A 22,135-nucleotide genomic window follows, 5' to 3' on the forward strand; every position below is an offset into this window, starting at 1 on the left:
AGAAGTCTTGCATGGGGGACCTTATCAAACGCCTTGCTGAAGTCCATGTACACTACGTCCACGGCACTTCCTTCGTCAATGTGTTCAGTCACATTATCGAAGAACTCAACTAGGCTTGTAAGGCACGACCTGCCCTTGACAAATCCATGCTGACTATTCCTGATCATGTCAAACCTCTCCAAATGTTCGTAAATCTTGTCCCTCAGAAGCCTCTCCATCAGCTTACCAACCACTGAGGTCAGACTCACCGGTCGGTAATTTCCCAGGCTATCTCTGTTCCCTTTCTTAAAAATAGGAACTACATCTGCAATCCTCCAATCCTCTGGAACCTCTCCCGTCTCCATTGACGACGCAAAGATCATCGCCAGGGGCTCTGCAATCTCTTCCCTCGCCTCCCACAGTATCCTGGGGTACATCCCATCTGGTCCCGGCGACTTATCTACCTTGATAGAATTCAAAAGTTCCAACACATCCTCCTCCTTAATATTCACGTACTCAATCCTTTCCATCTGCTGCAAATCCATAACAAAATCTCCCAGATCGGCTTCCACCGTGAATACTGAGGCGAAGTACTCGTTAAGCACCTCCGCCATTTCTTCTGGTTCCACACAAACCTTTCCCCCCTCACCTCTTATAGGTCCTATCCCTTCTCTTCTTATCCTTTTACCTTTCACATATTTATAGAAGGCCTTGGGATTCTCCTTAATCTTACCCGCCAAGGTCTTCTCATGACCCCTTCTGGCTCTCCTAATTTCCCTTTTAAGTTCCCTCCTACAGTCCTTATACTCCTCAAGATCTTTAACCCCATAACCCCTTTTGACCCCATAACAGTGAAGGAATGGTGATAGTTCCAGCAATGTATTTCCAAGTCGGGATGGTATATGGCTTGGAGTCAAAGTTCCAGTTGGTGGCACACTCATGGATCTGCTACCCTTGTTTTTGCAAGTGTTATAAAGGTCATAAGTTAGGAAGGTACAATCAAAAGGAGTCCTATTGAGTAGGTGGTACACACAGATGCCACTATACATCAAATGGTAGTGGAACTGCCAATCACGCAGACTGCTTGTCCTAGATGGTGTCAAGTTTGAGGATCATTGCAGCTGCACTCATCCAATTCCATCACACACAATTTCGGCTTTGCGGATGGTGGCCAGGCACTGGGGGATGCATGAGATCAATTACTCTCAGCAGGCTTCCGAGCTTCTGACCTGCTCTTGCAGCCACAGTATCTTCACTTGCTGGAGATAGTCATGTCAAACGAGTGTCAGGCAGTGACCATTACTTGTTAGTTATCAATCCAAGCTGAATATGGACACAGAATATGCTTCCACAATGTGGGTCTTATAGAGAGATTGTAAACAGGTTTGAATAGTTACTTCTGTCAGCTTTCACACAGGAGAGGAAAGGGACAACAGATTTAACATTTCCAAAAAGGAAACAAATAATGGAACAAGGACTGGAGCTCACTAAAAAAGAAACAGTATTAGAGGAGAACATGCAGTGAAGACTGAGGTCCTAGGAACTAAAAAAGCTCCCACCCCAAGAAAATGGTGAGGGAAATGCATGGAGAGATCAAGTTACAAAAGGTGACAAGGAAATGGCTTTATGAACTTTTGAGCATTTGAATGCCTTCTAGAAGGCAAATGCTGACAAAGAGAATCTGGATTATGGTCTATCCAGAAACTAAGTAGTAATTAATGGAGAAATTATGATTTAATTAATGAACTAGAGCACCATATATATAGGTTTGCTAATAAATATTGGTGTAGATATCATAAAATTAAACATGGATAAATTTGATTAAGCAAAATTATGGCAATAGATTTCAAAGCAGCCAAATACGACATCATTGGATGGAAAGATGGACCAGAAGTTTTAAAAATCATGAATACCCAGAACAGGAAAGGGGAGAAATACATCCCGTAGAAGGTACCAACATTCATTGGTACCAACACAGGTAGGAAAAGGGATGAGGTCCTGAAATGTGGAGAGAGTTAGGCAGAAGGCTAAAGTGCAGGACCCTGAAAGTAGTACTTACTGGACTAGTACCAGTGCCATGTGGTAGACAGTAGTAATAGGAGGGAGGATTAGGCAGATGAATGCCTGGCATAAGTGCTGGTGCAGGGGGCAGAGATTTAGATTTTTGGATCATTGGGTTTTTTTTTTGGGGAAGGGGTGACCTGTTCAAGAGGGATGAGTTACATTTGAACTGGAGAGGGACTAACATCCTGGCAGGGAGGAGATTTGCTAGAGCTACTTGGGAGGGTTTAAAACTAGTTTGGTGGCAGGGGGAGGGGAGGGGTGTGTGGTGTGTGTGTGGATGGAAAGGGAAGGGAGGGAGGTATATATCCAAGGGTTCAGCCATGGAGTCTATATGGGTAAAACTGAGAAATAAGGGAAAAAAAAAAATCACTGATAGGGTTGTACTATAAAGCCCTCCATATAGTCAGCAGGAAAATGAAGAGCAAGTAAGGAGATCACAGATAACTCCAAGAAAAATAGGATGGTAATATCGGAGATTTTAACTTTCCCAATGTTGGCTGGGACAGCCATAGTATTAGAGGGCTGGATGGAGAGAAATTTGTTGAGTGTATTCAGGAGGAATTTCTCATTCAGTATGTGGATTGCCCAACTGGAGACAGGGCAAAACTTGACCTCCTCTTGGGAAATAAGGAAGGGTAGGTGACAAAAGTGTTATGAGGGATCACTTGGGGACCAGTGACCATAATTCTATTAGTTTTAAGATAGCTATGGAGAATGATAGGTCTGTCCCAAAAATTAAAATTCTAAATTGGGGCAAGGCCAATTTTGATGGTATCAGGCAGGAACTTTCAAAAGTTAATTGGGGGAGTCTGTGGGAAGGCAGAGGGTTTGTCTGGTAAGCAACATGCTTTCAAGTGTGTTAACCAGGATTCAAGGTAAACATATGCCTCAGTGAAAGGCAAGGCTGGCAGAAGTCAGGAACCCTGGATGACTCAGGATATTAGACCCTCGTCAAGGAGAGAGAGAGGCACATGACATGCATAGGTAGCTGGGATCAAGTGAATCCCTTGAAAGTATGGGGATGTAGCAGTAGAAATCAGGAGGGCAAAAAAAAGGGACATAAAATTGTTTTGGCAGATACTGCAAAGGAGAATCCAAAGAGCTTCTACAAATACATAAAAAAGGGCAAAAAAAAGTAGCGAGGAAACAGGTAGGGCCTCTTAAGGATCAACAAGGTCATCTATGTGCGGATCCACAAGAGTTGAGCGAGATCCTAAATGATTATTTCTCATCAGTCTTTATTGTTGAGAAAAGCATGGATGTTAGGGAAGTTGGGGAAATAAATAGTGATGTCTTGAGGAGTGTACATATTAGAGAGGTGCTGAAAGTCTTAAAGTGCATCAAGGTAGATAAATCCCCAAGACCTGATGAAGTATATCCCAGGACGTTGTGGAAGGCTAAGGAGGAAATTGCGGGTCCCCTTGCAGAGATTTGAATCAACGATAGTAATGGATGAAGCGCCCGAAGATTGGGCAAATGTTGTGCCTTGTTTAAAAATGAGCTACCAGGAAAATCCTGGGAACTACAGGCCAGTGAGCCTCACATCTGTGGTAGGTAAACTGTTGGAAGACAGTTTTGAGAGACAGGATCTACAAGCATTTAGAGACTCAAGGACTGATTACGGACAGTCAGCAGCATGGCTTTGAGTGGAAAATCATGTCTCACAAATTTAATTGAGTTTTTTGAAGAAGTAACCAAGATAGGCAGGCAAGGGCAACGCAGTTGATGTTGTCTGCATGGACTTTAGCAAGGCCTTTGACAAGGTACCACATGGTAGGTTATTGCGTAAAATTAAATCTCACGGGAATCCAGGGTGAGGTATGTAAATAGATACAAAATTAGCTTCTTGACAAACCAGAGGGCTGTTGTAGAATTGTTTTTCAAACTGGAGGCTTGTGACCAGTGGTGTGCCTCAGGGAATCACTGCTGGTACCACTGTTGTGTCATTTATATTAATGATTTGGATGAGAATATAGGAGGCATGATTAGTAAGTTTGCACGTGACACCAAGGTTGGTGGCATAGTGGACAGTGAAGAAAGTTATCTCCAACTGCAACAGGATCTTGATCAATTGGACCAGTGGGCTGACAAATGGCAGATGGCATTAATTAGACAAATGCGAGGTGATGCACTTTGGTAGATTGAACCAGGGCAGGACTTACTCACTTAATGGCAAGGTGCTGGGGACAGTTACGAACAAAAAGATCTATGGATACACGTTCTTAGCTCCTTGAAAGTGGAGTCACAGGTGGAAGGATGAAGGCAGCGGCATTTGGCATGCTTGGTTTCATCGGTCAGAGTATTGAATACAGGAGTTGGAATGGTCTTGAAGTTATACAAGACATTGGTAAGGCCACATTTGGAATACTCTGCAGTTCTGGTCACCCTATTATAAAAGGACATTATTAAACAAGAAAGTGCAGAAAAGATTTACTAGGATGCTACAGGGACTCGATGGATTGAGACATAAGGAGAGGTTGAATAGACTAGGACTTTTTCCTCTGGAGCATAGGAGGCTGAAGGGTGACCTTATAGAAGAAGTCTATAAAATAATGGAGGGGCACAGACAAAAGTAGATAGTCAAAATATTTTCCCTAAAGGCAGGGGAGTCTAAAACTAAAGGGCATATGTTTAAGGTGAGAGGGGAGAGATACAGAAGTGTCCAAAGGGGCGATTTTTTTTCCAGAGGGTGGTGAGTGCATGGAACAAGTGTCAGAGGTAGTAGTCGAGGTAGGTACAATTTTATCTTTTAAAAAGCATTTAGATAGTTACATGAGTATGATGGATCTGGTGGGATATGGGCCAAATGCAGTCAATTGGGATTAGCTTAAGGCATTCAAAAAAAGCAACATGGACAAGATGGACCGAAGGGCCTGTTTCCATGCTGTAAACCTTTATGACTCAAAAGGTGGGAGTGCATAGAACCTTACCAAAAGCAATAGGTACTAGCTCAATTCATATTTAAAATCAGAAATTTGCATCTTTTGCAATGCCAGGACAGAAGAAATATGCAACCAAGGTAGGTAGATGGAGTCACTGAAGGCTCAAGGGGACACAATAGTCTACTCCTGCATACAAAAGCCTTTTAATTGTTCCAAAACAAGCAATACCAAAATTAAAGTGCTTTAATTTTTGTATTTTAAAAAGAACTGGTTTATTAGGACAGAGAACAATCCATTAAAAAACAGCAGTTAAGTGACAAAGGTTAGACAATATTTTCCATTAATCAGAATCCCAGGGCTGGAAACCACACAATCAGACCAGATTACACCCACTGAAGATTGCCTTTTTCTTAATCCATTTGTGGAACATGGGCATCATGGCTGGCCAGGATTTATTGCACACGAGTTGCCTAGCTGCCTTTGTGTAACTGAGTAGTTTGCTAGGTTATTTCAGAGGGTAGTCGAGAGTCACTATGTTGCTGTGGCTCTGGAGTCACACAGGCCAGAGCAAGCAAGGGCAGCAGATTTCCTTCCCTACAGGATCAGATGTGCTTTTTCCAGCAATAGTTTCATGGTCATCAGTAGATTCTTAATTCTGATATATTTATTGAATTCAAACGCCAACTACTGCGGCGAGATTTGAACCCAGGTCTTCAGAACATTAGGAGAGTTTCTGGATTAACAGTAGTGATAGTATCACTAGGCCATCATCTCCCCTTACAGGAGAGGAGAGACACACAAGACCACATTTTCAAAGTTATTTGATGTCAAGCAAGGCCAGTCACGATAAAGTGAATGTGAGTACAACTTGTTCACGTCAATAAAAACACCTGGCCAACAGTATAAAACACACAAAGATTTAGTCTAGAAAATTTATAGCTCAAATCTATCTTTCACCTATAATTAAAGATTGTAGCACCCAAGTGTGACAACTTGAACATTCCTCTCCATTTACACTGCAGCGTAACAAATTTTGTTTGCCAATCATATCCGAGTTCTGGAGACCTCACATAGTGCCTATCTGCACAGTCCAGACAAGCTACTACTGCATAAGCTACCTTGAAAACACATTTGTTGTTAAAGAGTACAAGTCCCATTTCTCAGCTTTAAGTCTTGCTTTACATTTCTGCTAAATTTAAAATAACACATTAGCAACACAATAAGGATTAGAACTCTATCCTCTATAGTAGGTTTGAAATAAAGATTATAACCGCTTTAAATTTATTACTGCACCAGCTGTGAAAGCACAGTTCAAACCTGCACCTTCAGGGTGGGAAATGACTGAAGTCAGTGTGAGCTCTTAAATCTATTTTTGTCCATGCATATTTATGAACAGTTCCAGCAGAAAATTACATTTTCTAGCCCACATATCTCAACCTTTGACAAGTCCTGGAGGCAAGATAGTAGGAACTGAAGAATTTCACAACTGCAAGTCTTAAAGAAAAAACATACAAACAGTGGCCACATACTTACCAGTGACCTGGTCCACAAGAATCCTTGAGGTAATTATGCGTCCATATTGGGTGAAAAGTTGTTCCAGTTCTTTTTGAGACATAGTTTTTGGGAGCCCGCTGACATACAAATTTGCATCTCTGATGGAAGCAGAACTGGGACGGGCATAAGAAACCTGAAGAAAACAATTTTGTTCATAAGCTTAAAAAGAATATCTTTTTGCATGAAAGAGGCGACAGATTTGCACAAGGAAAATTAACATTAAAGTGATCTTGGAAATGAATTATTGCATTCAAAACAACACTAGCATCCCAGGGTGACCTTGTACAAGACTGGTTAGTTCTATTCAGAGCAAATCAAAACCCTGATTTTTTTTTCCCCCCAGTTTATTCAGATTTTAACCAGACTTCAGACGATTGGTGCAAGACCAAAATATTGCAGTCGTTGAAAACACTCAGCAGCATCTATAGAGAGAAACAGACTGTTGTTTTGACCCCTGCTGAAAGTTTGGCTGAAACAAACTATTTCTTTGCACAGATGCAACTAGACCCTTACAGCATTGTTTTCAAACCATTCACACAAATTACCTTCCAAATGATGCAATAAATATTTAAGGCCAACATTTTTACTGATGTGACAGAATATTTGTTCAAGGTCAAGATAGAAAAAAAATCCTACAGGTTCAGACGGCTTTAGGATAGGGATAGTTGGTGCAACAAGAGTTTTCGTCTGAGACAATTTACAAACAAATGCAATATCTAGTTAAATTTGTGCAGATAATACAATGTCTACTTAAAAATAGATCAGTTTGATGTATCACACAACAAATGCAACTTCTGCATTTAGATCCAAGCCAATGCTGTGATTAATGGGCATGGCATATGTTGCGAAGCCATGTATTCCTGTTACATGTCACTGAAATTTACTCATCTAGCCACAATCTGGTTGTGCGAGCTGCCAAAATTTTGTTCATCCCATCAACAGCCTCTCCAATTTTATGCAAGGCTAATACAGATTTTGACTGCTTCCCATCACCAGTTCAGTTCCAAGATACTGAACAGATGTCAGATGACTATTTGAAGTGATATTTAAGACCTGGTAAAAGAAGATTTTGTTCAGTTTTCAACATGTTTGGATTTTTCAACCAAACGCAACTGAGTCAACTATGTAATTGAAAAAAAAAGACAAAGTTTTAACAGTGACATTTTGTGGCAGCACTGAAGATTCCAACTATAATTGCCCTTGAAGAGTTTAACACACCCCAAGTCGTCAGCCATCCCAACGTTTAACAAAGATCTCTGAGCATCTTGCTGCCAGATAAGTGGAATTAAGCACAGTGACACCAAGGGTCAGGCATTTAACAGAACAGCTGAGTAATTTTTTGTACATGTCTAATTTCCAAATTTGGTCCATTCAAATTTACAAAACTGGTCCAAAAATTGGGACAAATGTTGCTCTACACAAAATAAATATTGGTTTTAGATCTTAACAGAACATGTCAATTTAAAAACTGAAGAACAATCCTGGTCACGTATTCCTGCAGGCAACACAAAAATGTTGGTTAGAAAGGGAACAATGTTTGACAGTCGCCATCCCTTATTTGGTTGAGCTGAAAATTGAGATTCTGGATCTCAAATCATAAGCCATCCGTGTGATAATGGTGTCCCTATAATTGAGGCACAGGCAAGTCAGATGGCAAGCTGGTTACTACATAGTGTACAGCCTCTGGTCTTACTGTCACACGTGCATCTAATCCAGTTGAACTCATGATCAAGGATGACTTTGCAGGATGTTAGTGGAAAGTGACAGAAAATTCACAGGGCCTTTGCTGGCAAGCACTTGTGGTACAGTCGTTATCTCCCATGTTTCAGCCCAAGGCTGACCACATGTTGCTTTGTCAGAAAAAAGTGGTTAATGGGGTTTACCCTTCCCTCTCCAAGTAATCAATACATAGTCCAATTCCATACCTTTAAATCATGGTGGCCTATATAGGACAGCTGCATTTTAAATGGGTTTAAGAACTTAAATGAAAAGATTTTAAAAAACTATTTGAACACAATTTAAAAATCAGAGGATGAAGCTACAAGCCTAAACAGGTTAGAAGATTAGACAATGCAACTTGCACTCCACACAAAGCAAAACAGGAGGAGAAAACACAGAACAAATGAGAACTTCTCAAGAGGGTGGAAAAAAAAAGACAAGCCAACTTGCATAACATTTTATAGCATCAGGCCATCCAAGCATTTCACAGCCAACAAATCATTTCTGCAGTTTAGGTAGCGATCTCCATTCAGAAAGTTCTCAAACAGCTGACAGAATGATCAATTGCAGCCTCTCAGTTGAGGGATAAATGTTGACCAAGACACCCAAAAGAACTCCTCAGACTCCTAACAAAAATTGTAAGGTTCTACCAGAATCTTTTGCAACTTCAGCTAGTAGTCAGAAGTGTGCACTGAGCGTTAGCATCCTGTGCAACACAGCTCTTGCAGAGATTTGACTGTGCACCTTTTGAAACAAACCCAACATGCCTAAAGGACTTTTAAAAAGGTAGCAATTTTGGGATTTTTCTACTTGGCCATGGAAGAGCACATTATGCTGACAAAAAAAAACTTAATAGTCACATGCTAGAAAGAACAACCAGAGGTTTTTAAAAAAAAAATCAAACACAGTAAGACCATTTGGCCTAGTCAGCATTTATCCTCCACTTAAGCAACACATTTCTTCCTCTTGTTCCCAAATACCTTCACTCATCTAGCCAATCATAATATTCAGCTTAATATTTCCTTAAATTACTAATAGCAAACTGCATAGCTGACTAAAGGTAACATCTTACAACCAGTTTAAATTTCTAGCATTTTATGTTCAATTACATGGGTCTTTGTAGACCTATGTAATTTCTGTTATCTGCATGGTTTTGTCAACCTCATGTCAGAGAGCATCCTCGTGAATCTGTTTATGTTAATACCATTACTATAGTTTGAATCTTAATGCTGCACTATGCTTAGGTTTTAATATATTCTCATATCGCACCATATTTATTGACAGCTTAGAAAGAGGCCAATATGCCCACACAAGTCCCCTCCAAGCCATCTAATCCCAATAACATCCTCATATTCATTCCTTCCTCGCATTTATCCAGTTTAGCCTTATAAATGCATCTATACTAATTATTATTTGTGGTGGCATGTTCCATATTTTAAAAAAAATCAAATAAGAGTTCCAAATTCCTCATCAAAGGGCTACCATCCCAATATTGTTCCTCTACCTCAACCCTATTGGACTAATGGAATCATCTCAATATCTACCCCAAACCCTTCCACAATCTTAAGCCTCTCTCAAACATTCTCTTTTCAAAATAGAGTTTCCAGCCTTTCAGTTAGCATAAGCCCTCAGTTCTTGTCTCATTCATCTTTTTTGGCTCTGTGGTGCCTCCTATATCATTTTATAGTATGGGAGAAGCAGTCACAAGGCAGAAAGTTTAGTCTAATCAGGAATCTGCAAGTTTAACAAATTCTGCTTCCCATTCTATCCCTAGTGATAAAACAAAATTTCATGGAGATTGCTCTTCAGAAATAAAACTAATTAACCTGCCTTTTGTGTCCTCTGAACCTGGATCCTTGAATGCTTCTGCGCTTCCACAATATAAGCCTGCTTTTCAAACAATTTGAATCAACCATTCAAGCACTTGACAGTGGAATGCTTATTTTGTACAGCCAAAAGGTAAAAGCAAAAGAGCAGGCAGCCAGTTTATTTTGCAACTCAATCCAGAAGAGGTGGAAGGGTTGGCCATCCTCAAAGAGACAGTTGGGAATATTTAGCAATTGAATGATCCAACATGTCCTCAATACAGAGTTGGTCAGGATCAGAAATTGTTAGTGGAAAGTTTACCAGCCTTTTAACAGTGATTGTTTTTAAATTTACTAGGCATGCAGCTGAATTAAATTCACAACTAATAAAACAATTGATGCATGAATGGGTTGTAAACAAGCTAGCCCAATGATTTATATTTGGCCTTCTCATGACAAAAATCAGCCTACCTTTCAGAAGATTGGTAAACTACATAGGGTAGTGCAAGATCACAGTATCCAATTCATTTATCAAAGGATGTCTCCAAATGATTGTATCTCACAGAATGGTGCAGCAATTGAAAAGATAGTAAAAATGTCTGCTTTTGGCTTTAGGTCAGCTGGTCTCCCAAGAGGCTATGGACTACAGTTGTAACTAGGGAAATGTCAACAATTAGAACATTCTAACCACAAAATATAATTTATAAAAGGAAAATAACCTATTACAATTAACTGGACCAGGTACCAGCATCAGCTGCTTGCCATGTCTCAGGTGCAGATTTACATTTCAGTTACTGAGTTCCGTCAACTGGATTCGAGTTCAGATGAGCTGCATATCATGCTGAGATTTCTAGCACACCCCCCTGCCCCCCACAAAGACTGGTAGCAATGAGAAGATAGTTTTTGCAAGCATCTCCTCTTTGGGCAAAAAAAAAACCACATGGTTCACCTCTATTGTAGAATAATTCTCAATTGTGTTGGAAACCAAATGAAGAACAGGCTCATCAAGATTAAGTCAGACTTCTCAACCAAAACGTTTTAAAACAAGAACATGTTTGAGACAGCATGACTTTACAACCTTTGATATACAACTAAAAGTGAAATCTTTAAATCAGAACTGCCTACAGCGGAGAAAAAGTAGGTTCACGTAACCCAGATTAAAAGTACAAACCAAGATTACTAAATGGGTACTTTCTGATAGAGATGTGTCATACAAAATAGGGTGGTCCAAAAAGGTGCTGTACAAAAAGAACCCTAGGAAAGCTTTTGTAGGAACAGTGAAATGAGTAATAGCTCCTCTCTTCCCCATCTAAAAATTGTCTTGGCTATTGACAAGTTTCACAAATACTGACCACCTCTTTCGGCTAGACCCAGTTTGAAAAACTACATCCCAAAAACAATTCTATTCAACCAAGATTGGTTTCCACTAGGACATTTTTGAAATTGTATTTGGAAATACAAAATATAAAATCATTTGTTTTTTTTTGGGGGGGGGGGGCGCGCGGAGAAAGAAATCAGGCTATTGAGCCGATCAGCCACGATCATAAAAAGAATGGCAGAGCAGGTTCAAAAGGACTTAATGGCCTACTCCTGCTCCATTTGCAACATTTCCAAGTTACTAAGGCAAGTTTAGAAAATATTTATGGTGAAAAATGAAGAAGTTGCATTTCTATACTAAAACAGGCAATTTAAGACAATTGAATATTAAGTTTGTTTTTCCTTCAAATTTTACAGAAGCTGAACTAAGCCCCTATTAATTCATCATAGCACCCAGGGACAGCTGAACCTGCTCATGAGTCAATGCAGCAGCTTGCATCCAGGCCTTAACCAGCAATACTCCAACATGGTCACATTTCAGGACATCATTTCATTTGGACCACGACTTGCTGTATGAAAAAGGATAGGACATTTCAATGTCCTACTGGCACTTGGGCAGCACAGTGGTTAGGACTGCTGCCTCAGCATCTTCTTTCCACAGTCTAAAAGATGTGCTGATTAGGAGCATTGACTTGAACAGGCAATGGAGTGTGGTGACTAGGAGAATTTCACAGTAACTTCACTGCAGTGTTAATATAAGTCAGTCCTACTTGTGACTAAATAAACTAACTTAATTCCAATAATACATCCTTCATTTAAGTCAAGATTTTTATGGCACAAGTGCATGGCATGCTGAAAAGGCACCAAAGACAATAAGCCAAGAAGTTGAGAACAGCAAATCAAAAAGTGTTACTACAGCTGGTGTTCCCCATCGTGTACACACAAAAACAAAATCACTAAATCCTCTGGCAATGAGGTTCTTTTTTAAAAACAACATCTGTAAAACAAAGTAGCTGTTTTGCCCAAAGCAAAATTTCACAGGACAGTAACAGGAACAATCTACAACTTCCATCACAGCTATGTCCCACCCCACCTCTGGTGGGAATAAAGGCCAAAATCAGCATTGAACCGATTGTTCAATTAAGCTTTTACTTTAGAAAGTTCATAACAGAAGGCACCATTCAGCCTACTGATCCCACGTGGCTTTCTACAGCAATCTAGTTTATATTCCTCAAGTACCCATCCAATTTCCTTTGCAGATCACTGATCACCTTTGTTGGCAGCAAACTCCAGGTCATTACTATTCCCTGTTTAAGTTCAAATCTGCATCTCACTCAAAACTTTTTAAAACATGTTCCTAGTTCTTCTACAGTCATCTTTCTTCATCTACCTTGTCCAAACTTGCCAACACACCCATTGTATTGCCTCTCAATATCCTTTGCGCTAAGAATGACTTCAGTTTCTCCAACTAAACTGTTACCAAATTACTTAATCCCTTTGAATCATTAACTCACACCTTGCATCCTCTCAAGGGCATTCTTCCTAAAGTGTGGTGCCCAGCACTGGACAAAATCACTGACAGCTTCAGCACAACTTCCTTTTTAATGAAACCCAAAAGCCTATATGCTTTGCCAATTACTTTCAACATGTGATGCCATCTTCACTGGCCCCACATGAGCAGCTCTCCAGGGCAGCGAATCCTTTGTCCCTCCCTCAAGCTAAAAAGGGACAACGCTGCACACGAGAACCCTCCAGATTTCCTCCTCGGTCCCTGCACAAGTGGCTTTCCCAGACCCTATCACCACACACTTTAGAACCGTACTGTAAGTCCATATTGTCCCAAGCCCTTGCACCAAAATGCATCACCTAATACTTGTATTATATTCTGCTACTTTTGTGCATTCTGCTAGCCTGCGCACTTCTAGTCAATTGGTATCATCCTCACTATTTACCACATCATCATCTGCTTGTTATCTAGAACAATTTCCTAATCTCTACCAAGGAGATAATTTGTAATATAATTGGGACATTTTCTCTATGGCATTATTACAATGCTGTTCCATTTGTTACTTAAAATAAGTAATGTGTTTGGTAATTGAAAACATCCAGACACCAGTAAAAATAGAAAAAGAGTACATGCAACTACAAGAATAAGTGATGAAGCAAACAATAGCCCTTTCACAACACATGAATTACTTGTCGGGTGAAACCCGTCTTTTAAAAAGGTGTTGGTGGGGAAGAAATTGAAGTCCTGCTTGGAGGAAAAGCCAGTATTGTGAAATTTGAGGTCTGTAAGACACACTTTGCCAAGCTCCAGTGCTTACTGTTCATAATCATCAGTAGAGGGCGAGAGGAGAAACTTACTCTGAAAAGCTATTGACATGTGCCTGTGCTCAGGTGGAGAGTATCAATGGGAGAACACACTGGGTTTTGCACTGAGGGGCAGATTAGGCCTTCCAAGCACAAAACAATAAGTAAAAAAGGAAGAATTACTTGCAGAGGGGCCATCTGAAAGATCAAGATCAGAGTACTGAATGCCATTATTGTACAGAATACCATGTTAAAAAGCACATCCAGTGAGGGGATAGTCAAGTGCTAACTGCAGGAAGCTTAATCACTGTGGAAAGTGAAATAATACGATTGCTGGAAAAATGGCAGATGACCAACACAACAAATTGAACACACTGGCATTCCCAAGTCTCAGAAATGGTTTCTGGCTACTGGAATGACAGCTGTAGGAGATCAAATGTTAGATATGCATGTACAACATCAAAACAGTGACCCAAAATGAAGCCCAAGGTAAAGTTAAGGCTGTATGATGGAACACTGCTCACCCCCAAGAGGGCAAACAGAACAGGGCTCAGTGGGAAGAATGAAGATAAGCAGTTGCAAATCAAACACTAAGCCAAATCCACTCAATTAAGCTGAAACGAATCCAGACCAAAAACCCCCCATTGTACCAGAGCTTTACACTACTCTGTACGACAAAGCAACTGACCGCTTAACAAATCTTAAATTACAAAGATGTTTTCATTAATCTTGGATGTCTTCCTGGTGATTATCACCTTGAAATAGATGAGAGCATGAAACCAAGTCAGCATCTTGAAGTTTCAGCTGCCTTAGTTCTGCCTGAAAGACAAGGTAAACAAGATGGAGGAATAGGAAAGTGACAACTCCTACAGATTGGATTAGCAGCATGATAAAGTGAAACAATCAGGAAAGCTGAATGTATGCACAGATCCAAAGGGCCTCTATAAAGCTTTGACGAGATCTCCTGATCTTGTGTCACTGAAGGCACTTACTATAAAACTTACCAGAAAAAGGTCCAGTACTCTGACCCTGATCTTTCAGATGGCCCCTCTGCAAGTAATTCTTCCTTTACTTATTGTTTTGTGCTTGGAAGGCCTAACCTGCTTCAGTGCAAAACCTAGATATGAAGGATGGAAACTGGCAAAAATAGTTGGATGAAAGCAGCAGTTTCCAGATTAGGTGCTGATTTTTTTTTTAAACTGCTCCAGAAAACTGCACCAACAACATGGAAATAGTCAATGTTCTCCAGGAGTGGAGGTGACCATGGATAATCTGCTAGACTATGGGTGTGGAGAAACAATTGAAAGTGTTGCAGGCCATGATCAGAATCTAGTGCGACTGCTGGAAAGAGCTCACCTGATTAACCTGAAGTAGAAGAAACTGCAACAGGTCACGTAATGATTGCGAGTGTGGCCTGATCCTGATGAGTGTCGTAGCAGAGATGCAGCAACCAGACTTGAAGGCACTGCAACAATTTGTTGCATCTGTGAACTACCTAGAAAGCTTTTTGTCCACTGGTCAAGGAGTATGAACCTCCATACAAGCTCACAAAGATGTTCAATTGTTTTGAGGAATAGAACAAGCAGCTTTCATTCTCAAACTAATGATATGACGCCAGTGCTGAGGTAGCAGAGTCACTCTGAAGTGAGATGCCAATGAGGGGACTTGGAGCAACCCTTATGCAGCAAGAATAACCAGTTGAATTTGCATCCAGAGTGCAAACTCGTACTGAACAACTGCACACCTGATATTGTCTTTGCCTGTGAACATTTGCATCAGAATTGTTTGGGAAACAAAATGATAAAAAAATTGGACTACGTCCCTTCAAAGCATCTTTTTTTGTATCTATCTGCTCCATAACATCTGAAAAAGGATGTTGCTACATTTGGGGAGAAGATATCATTTGAAATTAAAGCAGGGGAAACAAATGTACATTGCATGGCACTTCCTTTGAAGGAAATGGTACACCTTTTGGAGTGTGAAATCTTCTAGATTCAATAAAAAGCAACACAGCATGCTTGAGGCATCAACGCAGAGACACTGAATCTGACAAGTATTTTGCTCGGATCAAGAAAATTTTGCAAGAGATGCAACTCTAAAAGACAGCCAGAAACCATCAAGGACATATCTAGCGCTGTAGGAATGTGCCCTGAACACAAGTGACTGCCCAAGATGGCATCTTGCACAAAAGGAACTTGAATCATCATCCCAAAGGAGATGAGGGAAGAGATGTTCAAGAGCTATCAAGGAATCAAGTCTAGTCTTGGGAAGGCATGAGAAGTGCTCCATTGGTCAAACAGGAACAGGGAGATAGAGATCCATATTAGTCAATGCAGCACTTGTAGTGAACATCAATGAGCCACTCCTGACTCATGACATCCCAGGCAGATTAAAGACTTGGCTTGGAATAAACCTTTACAGTTTCTCTACAACTATTTCATCACCAATGACTGCTACCCAGACCACTGGGTATTAAATAAGCCAACATTAATGACCAGAGAGATTGTAGAATGCCTACAAGCACACTTCAGTCACAATGGTATTCCTGATATTGTGGCAAGTAACAATGGCCCTCAGTTCAGGAGTGAAGAATTCAGCACATATCGCTACACTATCTAGCCACAGCCAAAAGCAGAGGCTGAGAGAGTGGTGAAGAAAGCTGAAGAGATTTTAAAAAGTCAAGTAGATCCAGCACAGATCTATACAAAGCAACCTTTATGGAGAAGCGAGGACACGGAAAGCAGTCCAGTTCAACAACTGTCATGCTGCACCAAAACTGCTCTTCCACTAGCCAAGACACTGAAGCCAGAAGTAATCACAGACTTAGGTGACAATAATCAAACTGGAATGATAAGAAAACCAAAACTTTGATAAAGCTGCCAAGTTATTGCCAGAGTGCAAACGTTCAATCCACTCAGTGTCAGCCTATTTGGCAATTTGGGACCCCTGTATGAAGCTGTTACCTTGATCATACAACATGCAAGTGAACGACCAGACATATTGCAACAAGAAATATACGTACAACTGGAGAAGCTACTCCTTCACAGCTGAAGGCACAGATGTAAATTCACCAACTACAAAAGGAGCTGAATGATCAGAGGTCAACTATTCCCCAACTCAGCCGATTAGCAACAATTACTATGGCAATATCTCTCTTGGCACAGCAGTGATATTTCCTAGAGAGGCAGCATAACCTCAGGAATGAACAGATACTAAACAGCTCACCCACATACCATTAAAAAGATTAGAGTGCTCAAAAGCAGGTGAAAATGGGTTAGACTAGAATGACCAGTTTCCTGTACATAGGTGATTTTAATTGTAGACCATGCAACCTCAGGCATCATCTTTGATGTATAAAGGATTCAGCAGGAGCCATTTGATCCACCACTTGAGACCTTGTGTCAGGCTTGTACGCCTGAATGTCATACCCTTAATGGCAGTTTAGATTTGACAAGTAGTCAGGGAACAGGAGAATACAATTGAGTCAAGGTCAACCAGGTAAGGAGACTTCCAATGTCACAGCCTTTTGCCCTTGCATGGAATCACAAATAGCTGGAACAATATCCACCTTCATGGCCATCAGTACCCTGAGGTTAAAACAGCTTTGATCTTCATCTTTGTAATGAGGTCCTGAACATATGAATTGCATACATGAATTGCAATCCATTAAGAGTTACAGACGAGTTGATTTCCTCATTATCATACAGCATATGACAAACATGTGATTTACCCATGTCCAGCAGCTACGAAGTACTTGATACAGCAGTGAGAACAAAGGCTCCCCAAGAACGATGGGCAAATTAACATGGTTCAGTGGTGTGAAAAGGCATATGGTAATGTTAAGGATGGGCAACAAATACTGGCCTGATCAATAGCACATTGTATAAATGAATTAGTAGTAAAGCAAATGTACAGATTTCCGCAGCTCCCAAAGGCAGTGCTCCTTGTCCAGTGTCAGAGGTAAGGACATTTCCTCATGGATGAAGAATTTGCAACAGGAACAGAATGATCCAGTGGTCATGGTTCATATAGAACCAATGGCTAGATAAGAATAGGAATGAGATTCTGCTGAGCAAATGTGAAGCTAGGGTCCAAATTCTTTTAAAATCTCAAAGTTAATATCAAAGCCATGTGCCAAATGACTGAAGGGACAAAATGTCTAGTCAAAAACCAGAACGCGAGACAGAAGTTTCAATTCACGGAGGTCTCAGCACCACTAGTAAGGAAAGTGGTTGCGGTTCCATTGGATGGAACTCACTTGAGCATGACCAGCGTGCAGGTGAAATTAAGTAAGTTGGGCGGCTGACAAGACTATAAGGGGAGGAAAGGTTAACACTAAAAAAAAGGTTGTAGAGCAGAGGAACAAGTTTTTTTTTTAAAATCAAGCATTGTCTCAGGCAGAGACAAGCTTCAATAAAAGGTAACAATCATGTCTGAAACAGAATGCAAACATTTCTAATAAAAATAGATCACAGATTAATTAAGTTTGATCTTGGAGGGACACAATTGCAAAATGAAGATCCAAATATTTCAGGGTATTTCACTTTCAAAAAAAGATCAGAATGGAAAAGGTGATAAAAACGAGAAAGGATATAGCCCCTCGAAGGGGCCAAAAATCAGGTTGTAGAAATATTTTTGATGAAGCCAAAAAAAAACAGAAAACATTGGCCTTACCAAGAATTATAGAATACAAAAATTGGCAAATTAGAGGTGCCATTAATGAGGGTTAGATAAAAAGGGGGTTGGTGGGGGTTTTAATCTTCGTACAGACTGGATGAAGAAAACTAGCAGAAGTAACCTGGAGATCAAGTTCATAAAATGTATCTAGAGCTTTCTAGAACAAAAGAACCAACTGGGGAACAAAATGTTTTAAATCTATTATTCAATGTGATGGATATTATAATTAACAATTGTGGTTTACCTATTAATCAAACTTACTATCTCAGCCTCAAAAACAACATTTGTTTTGGACAAACAGATTCTCCCACCCTGCCCCACTTTCCAGTCATTTTACATCAGCCTCAATTTCTCATCCCGCAAATGGATGTTTCACTTACTGGTACCTTAACTGGGTGCAAGGAATCAAATGGATAATCTGAGCTGTGTTTAAGAGATGCTCTTTAAGCCAAGATGACAAATCACTCATTCTGAAGTGGTTCACTTGCTTTTCTATTCCGTGTAGAAGTCAGCCCCCATTTTGGGGGGTTTTGAGGCTTCAAAAGGACAGTCTAGAAGCAGATATCTAGAGTAGTAATCTTTCAGAGGGGTTATCTGGGAAGAGCAATAATGAAGAATTTCCCATCACTGAGCTCGACATCAGAAATTGGTCTTCAATTTAAACAAAAGCTAATTACATGGCAACTTCTCCCTCGTGCCTTAATGGGAAATAAGATTAAAAGATGTGATGCTTATAAGCAATGACAACCTTTCCAGAAATTACTCTTAAATATTCACTTTTGAGGAATTAAAGGAAAAAAGTAGTATTAGTTAAGAACATGAAAGGAAATGGCTTGCAATGTCACCAAAACATAGCAAATATGACTGGGACAGTTTTTTAGAATTAGCAAGTGATCAAGTTAATGGGAGAAAAACAATAAATAAACAAGCAGAAAATATAAAAATGGATCAGAAGCATTTCAAAGTATCAAAAAAAAGGATTGAACGCAAACTGGTCCCTCAAGCAGAGAGAAGAGAAATTATAATAGGGAATTAGGAAATGGCAGACGTGTTATATTTGTATCCATCCTCAAAGTAGGCAGAAGGCATACTGGAAATAGTAAGGGAAAAGGATCTAATGAGAGCAATGATCTTAAAAGAAAAATGAACTAAAAGCCAAGTCATCTGTTCCAGATATCCTACATCTAGTTTTAAAAGGAGATAGCTGTAGAGATAGTACATGCATTGGCTTTGATCTGCAGTTTCTTGAGATTCTAGATTGGTTCCATCGGATTAAAAAGGCAGATACTTCCATCTAGAACAGTGAGGTAGAGAGAAAACAATTGATCAGATAACCCCCAGTTTACCATTGTGCCACTGTGCTGACAGGGACCACGAGTTTTGAAAACAGTAGGAATAAAAGGTAATTTTCAGGTTACAATATGGAACGATGCGGCAAAGATCAGGAGTTTGGGTCTCAGCTATTTATAAAACACATCAATGAAAGGACCATGTGCCTGTTGCCGACAATACAAAACTAGGCTGAAAAGTAGGCAGAAGACAAGAACATAAAGCTACAAATGCTGCTTTGCCCACTCAAATAATGAGGGGAGAAGTATTATTTTGGTAGTAGTTCTTCTAAAAATAGTATTGGCACTCTCAGGGATTTGAGTGCCTTTATATATGAATCAAAATCAATGTAGTGAAGGGTAGCAATATAATGGTCATAGATTAGTCCCAAAGATGATGAAGTTGAGTGTTCCCTGAAGGGGGAGGGAAGAGAGAGAGGGAGAGGAGGAGGCAAGTGAAGCATAGAACATGCTTCACAATGTAGTCACTGTTGTCATTATAGTATTGTAACTGTCAAAAATATACAAAGTCTGAAGAACAAATGTAATTGTAAAAAAAAAAGGCATAGTTGCCAGAAACTACATTGCACTTCCAAGTGAAGGAAGCTGAACCCAAATTTAGTAGTGGATGCAGTAATGTGACTCAAAAATCTATGACTGCAAAAGTAAACAAGTGCTTGAAAATGGAATTCTGGAGATGCAGGAAATAATATTAGAGAGAGCAAAGTATTGATAAGCCTAATTGCATGATAGATCATAAAACAGAACCTAAAAGAACCAAAAATTATTCTTGTAACAAATCAGTGGGGGGGGGTATGGGCAATGAACCTGTCTCAATATCAAGAATTACAAGGTCTGTAATAATAAACTACCAATATGTTGAATAATGGAAACAAGCAGTAGAATAATACACCACCCAAGCAATGTGGAATTTGAATGAAAAAACAAGGGGCATTTTGGTTGCATACAAGATTAAAAGGATAAGGATAGAGAGGCCATAATCTTGAGAAACAAAATGGCACGTAGGCCTTCTACAAAAATTACAAAGCAGTCAATTGGTCAGAGATCTGCACCTGCACAAGTAAAGGTCAAGTTCTCTCTATTGACAGATGCTGACAAAAGCATTCAAAAAGTTGTGATGAAATGCAATGCAGGGCACATGTAACTGGGTGATGCAGGTGTCATTTAGATGGATGGATGTTAGTGATGCAGAGTAATCAAAAGCATGGGTTCAGTTCCCCAACCGGCTGAGGTCATTTACAAAGTCTGTGCTTCTCACCCGAGGTGTGGTGATCCTCAGGTTAAATCACCACCAGTCCACTCTCCCCCTTAAAAAGGGGAGAGCTGCCTACGGTCATCTGGTACTATGGCAACTTGATCTTTACACTTCTGTTCATAAGGCTGACTGGGAAACTGCTTGTACCACTGATCAGTCTCCATTTTAAAACATTAAAATTGGAAAATTGAGCCACTTGAGGTCAGAGCCCACAACAGGAGTGGTAACAAACTGATTAGAAAACTTCACATAATATTTGCCCAATGCAGCTGCAATAAGTCTATAAATCAAACATTGCAGGAAATGGGAAACAAAATTTGATGTCTGAAATAAATGCCTTCCTTTAAAAAATGTACAAATATCTGGTAGTAATACTTGACTAGCAATTTAGCAGGTTATTTCCATGAGCTGTTATGAAAAGTTTGAATCTTCAAATTTACATTTCTGGATTGTCAGTATACTTATGTAGAATGCTTGTTTGTGCACAGGCCTTTTAAATGTTTGGAACTCATTTGGTAAGGGGCAGGCTTATGCACAGCCTGCATAGGAACTATCAACTGAAGAAATAATGGTTGGAATAAAGGTCTGACAAGCAATATTTTACTTCTCATTTTGGTGGTTGTGATTACAGGGGTGATCTTGAGCCTGTGCTTGCCACTCTGATCTCAGTGGAGCTGGGCTTTGCCCCCCACCACATCACAGCATGAAACACAACACTATCATTTTTTGGTCAGATTTCCCCCCCACATTTTTAGTGACTACTATATACAAATAGACATAAAAATTAAAAAACCAGGAAGAACTATACTTAAAAAGGGAGCTTTGGAATTAAAGTTTAGAATATTCATATATTAGGATCCTCACTCCAAATCCATACATTGGCCCAACATCTTGCTCATCTTTGGGCAAGTTTACAGTACTCTGCCTTTTAAGCTTTGAAAAAATATTAAATCCTTAGCACATGGTATTTTGTACCACAAAAATGTGAAGCAAGCCTAGAAGGAATTGTAAATCAGATTACGTGAAAAGGTTGCATCTAAAAACAGAAAAAAAAACTTGGATAAAGCAGGTATCCATAATCTAGTTACTTTTTTTTTTAAATGTTGTGCAAGGGATCGGTTAAATGCAATTTCTGACCTTTAATTTGTGCCAAACTGCTCGTCTGACATCTGGTCTTGGATGAGCTGCAATTTTCTCCATCTAAACAGTAAAAAGTTCAAAGCC

General features: G+C 39.9%; 1 protein-coding gene across 3 annotated transcripts in view; it reads right to left on the reverse strand.

Annotated features, from left to right (window-relative positions):
- Positions 1–22,135, reverse strand: part of elavl2 (ELAV like neuron-specific RNA binding protein 2) — a 76,572-nt gene that overhangs the window by 15,308 nt on the left and 39,129 nt on the right. For 2 of the 3 annotated variants that reach the window (XM_080188688.1, XM_080188691.1), the window contains 2 exons: positions 22,049–22,111; positions 6,459–6,612 (listed from right to left, as the gene is read on the reverse strand). In XM_080188688.1, coding sequence (XP_080044814.1) covers positions 6,459–6,612; positions 22,049–22,111 — 217 coding nt within the window. The remainder of the gene's footprint in view (positions 1–6,458; positions 6,613–22,048; positions 22,112–22,135) is intronic. The other variant, XM_080188690.1, reaches the window with a different exon arrangement.

This window comes from Carcharhinus amblyrhynchos, chromosome 5, assembly GCF_965287045.1.
Source record: "Carcharhinus amblyrhynchos chromosome 5, sCarAmb.v2.hapA, whole genome shotgun sequence".
Lineage (NCBI taxonomy): Eukaryota > Metazoa > Chordata > Chondrichthyes > Carcharhiniformes > Carcharhinidae > Carcharhinus > Carcharhinus amblyrhynchos.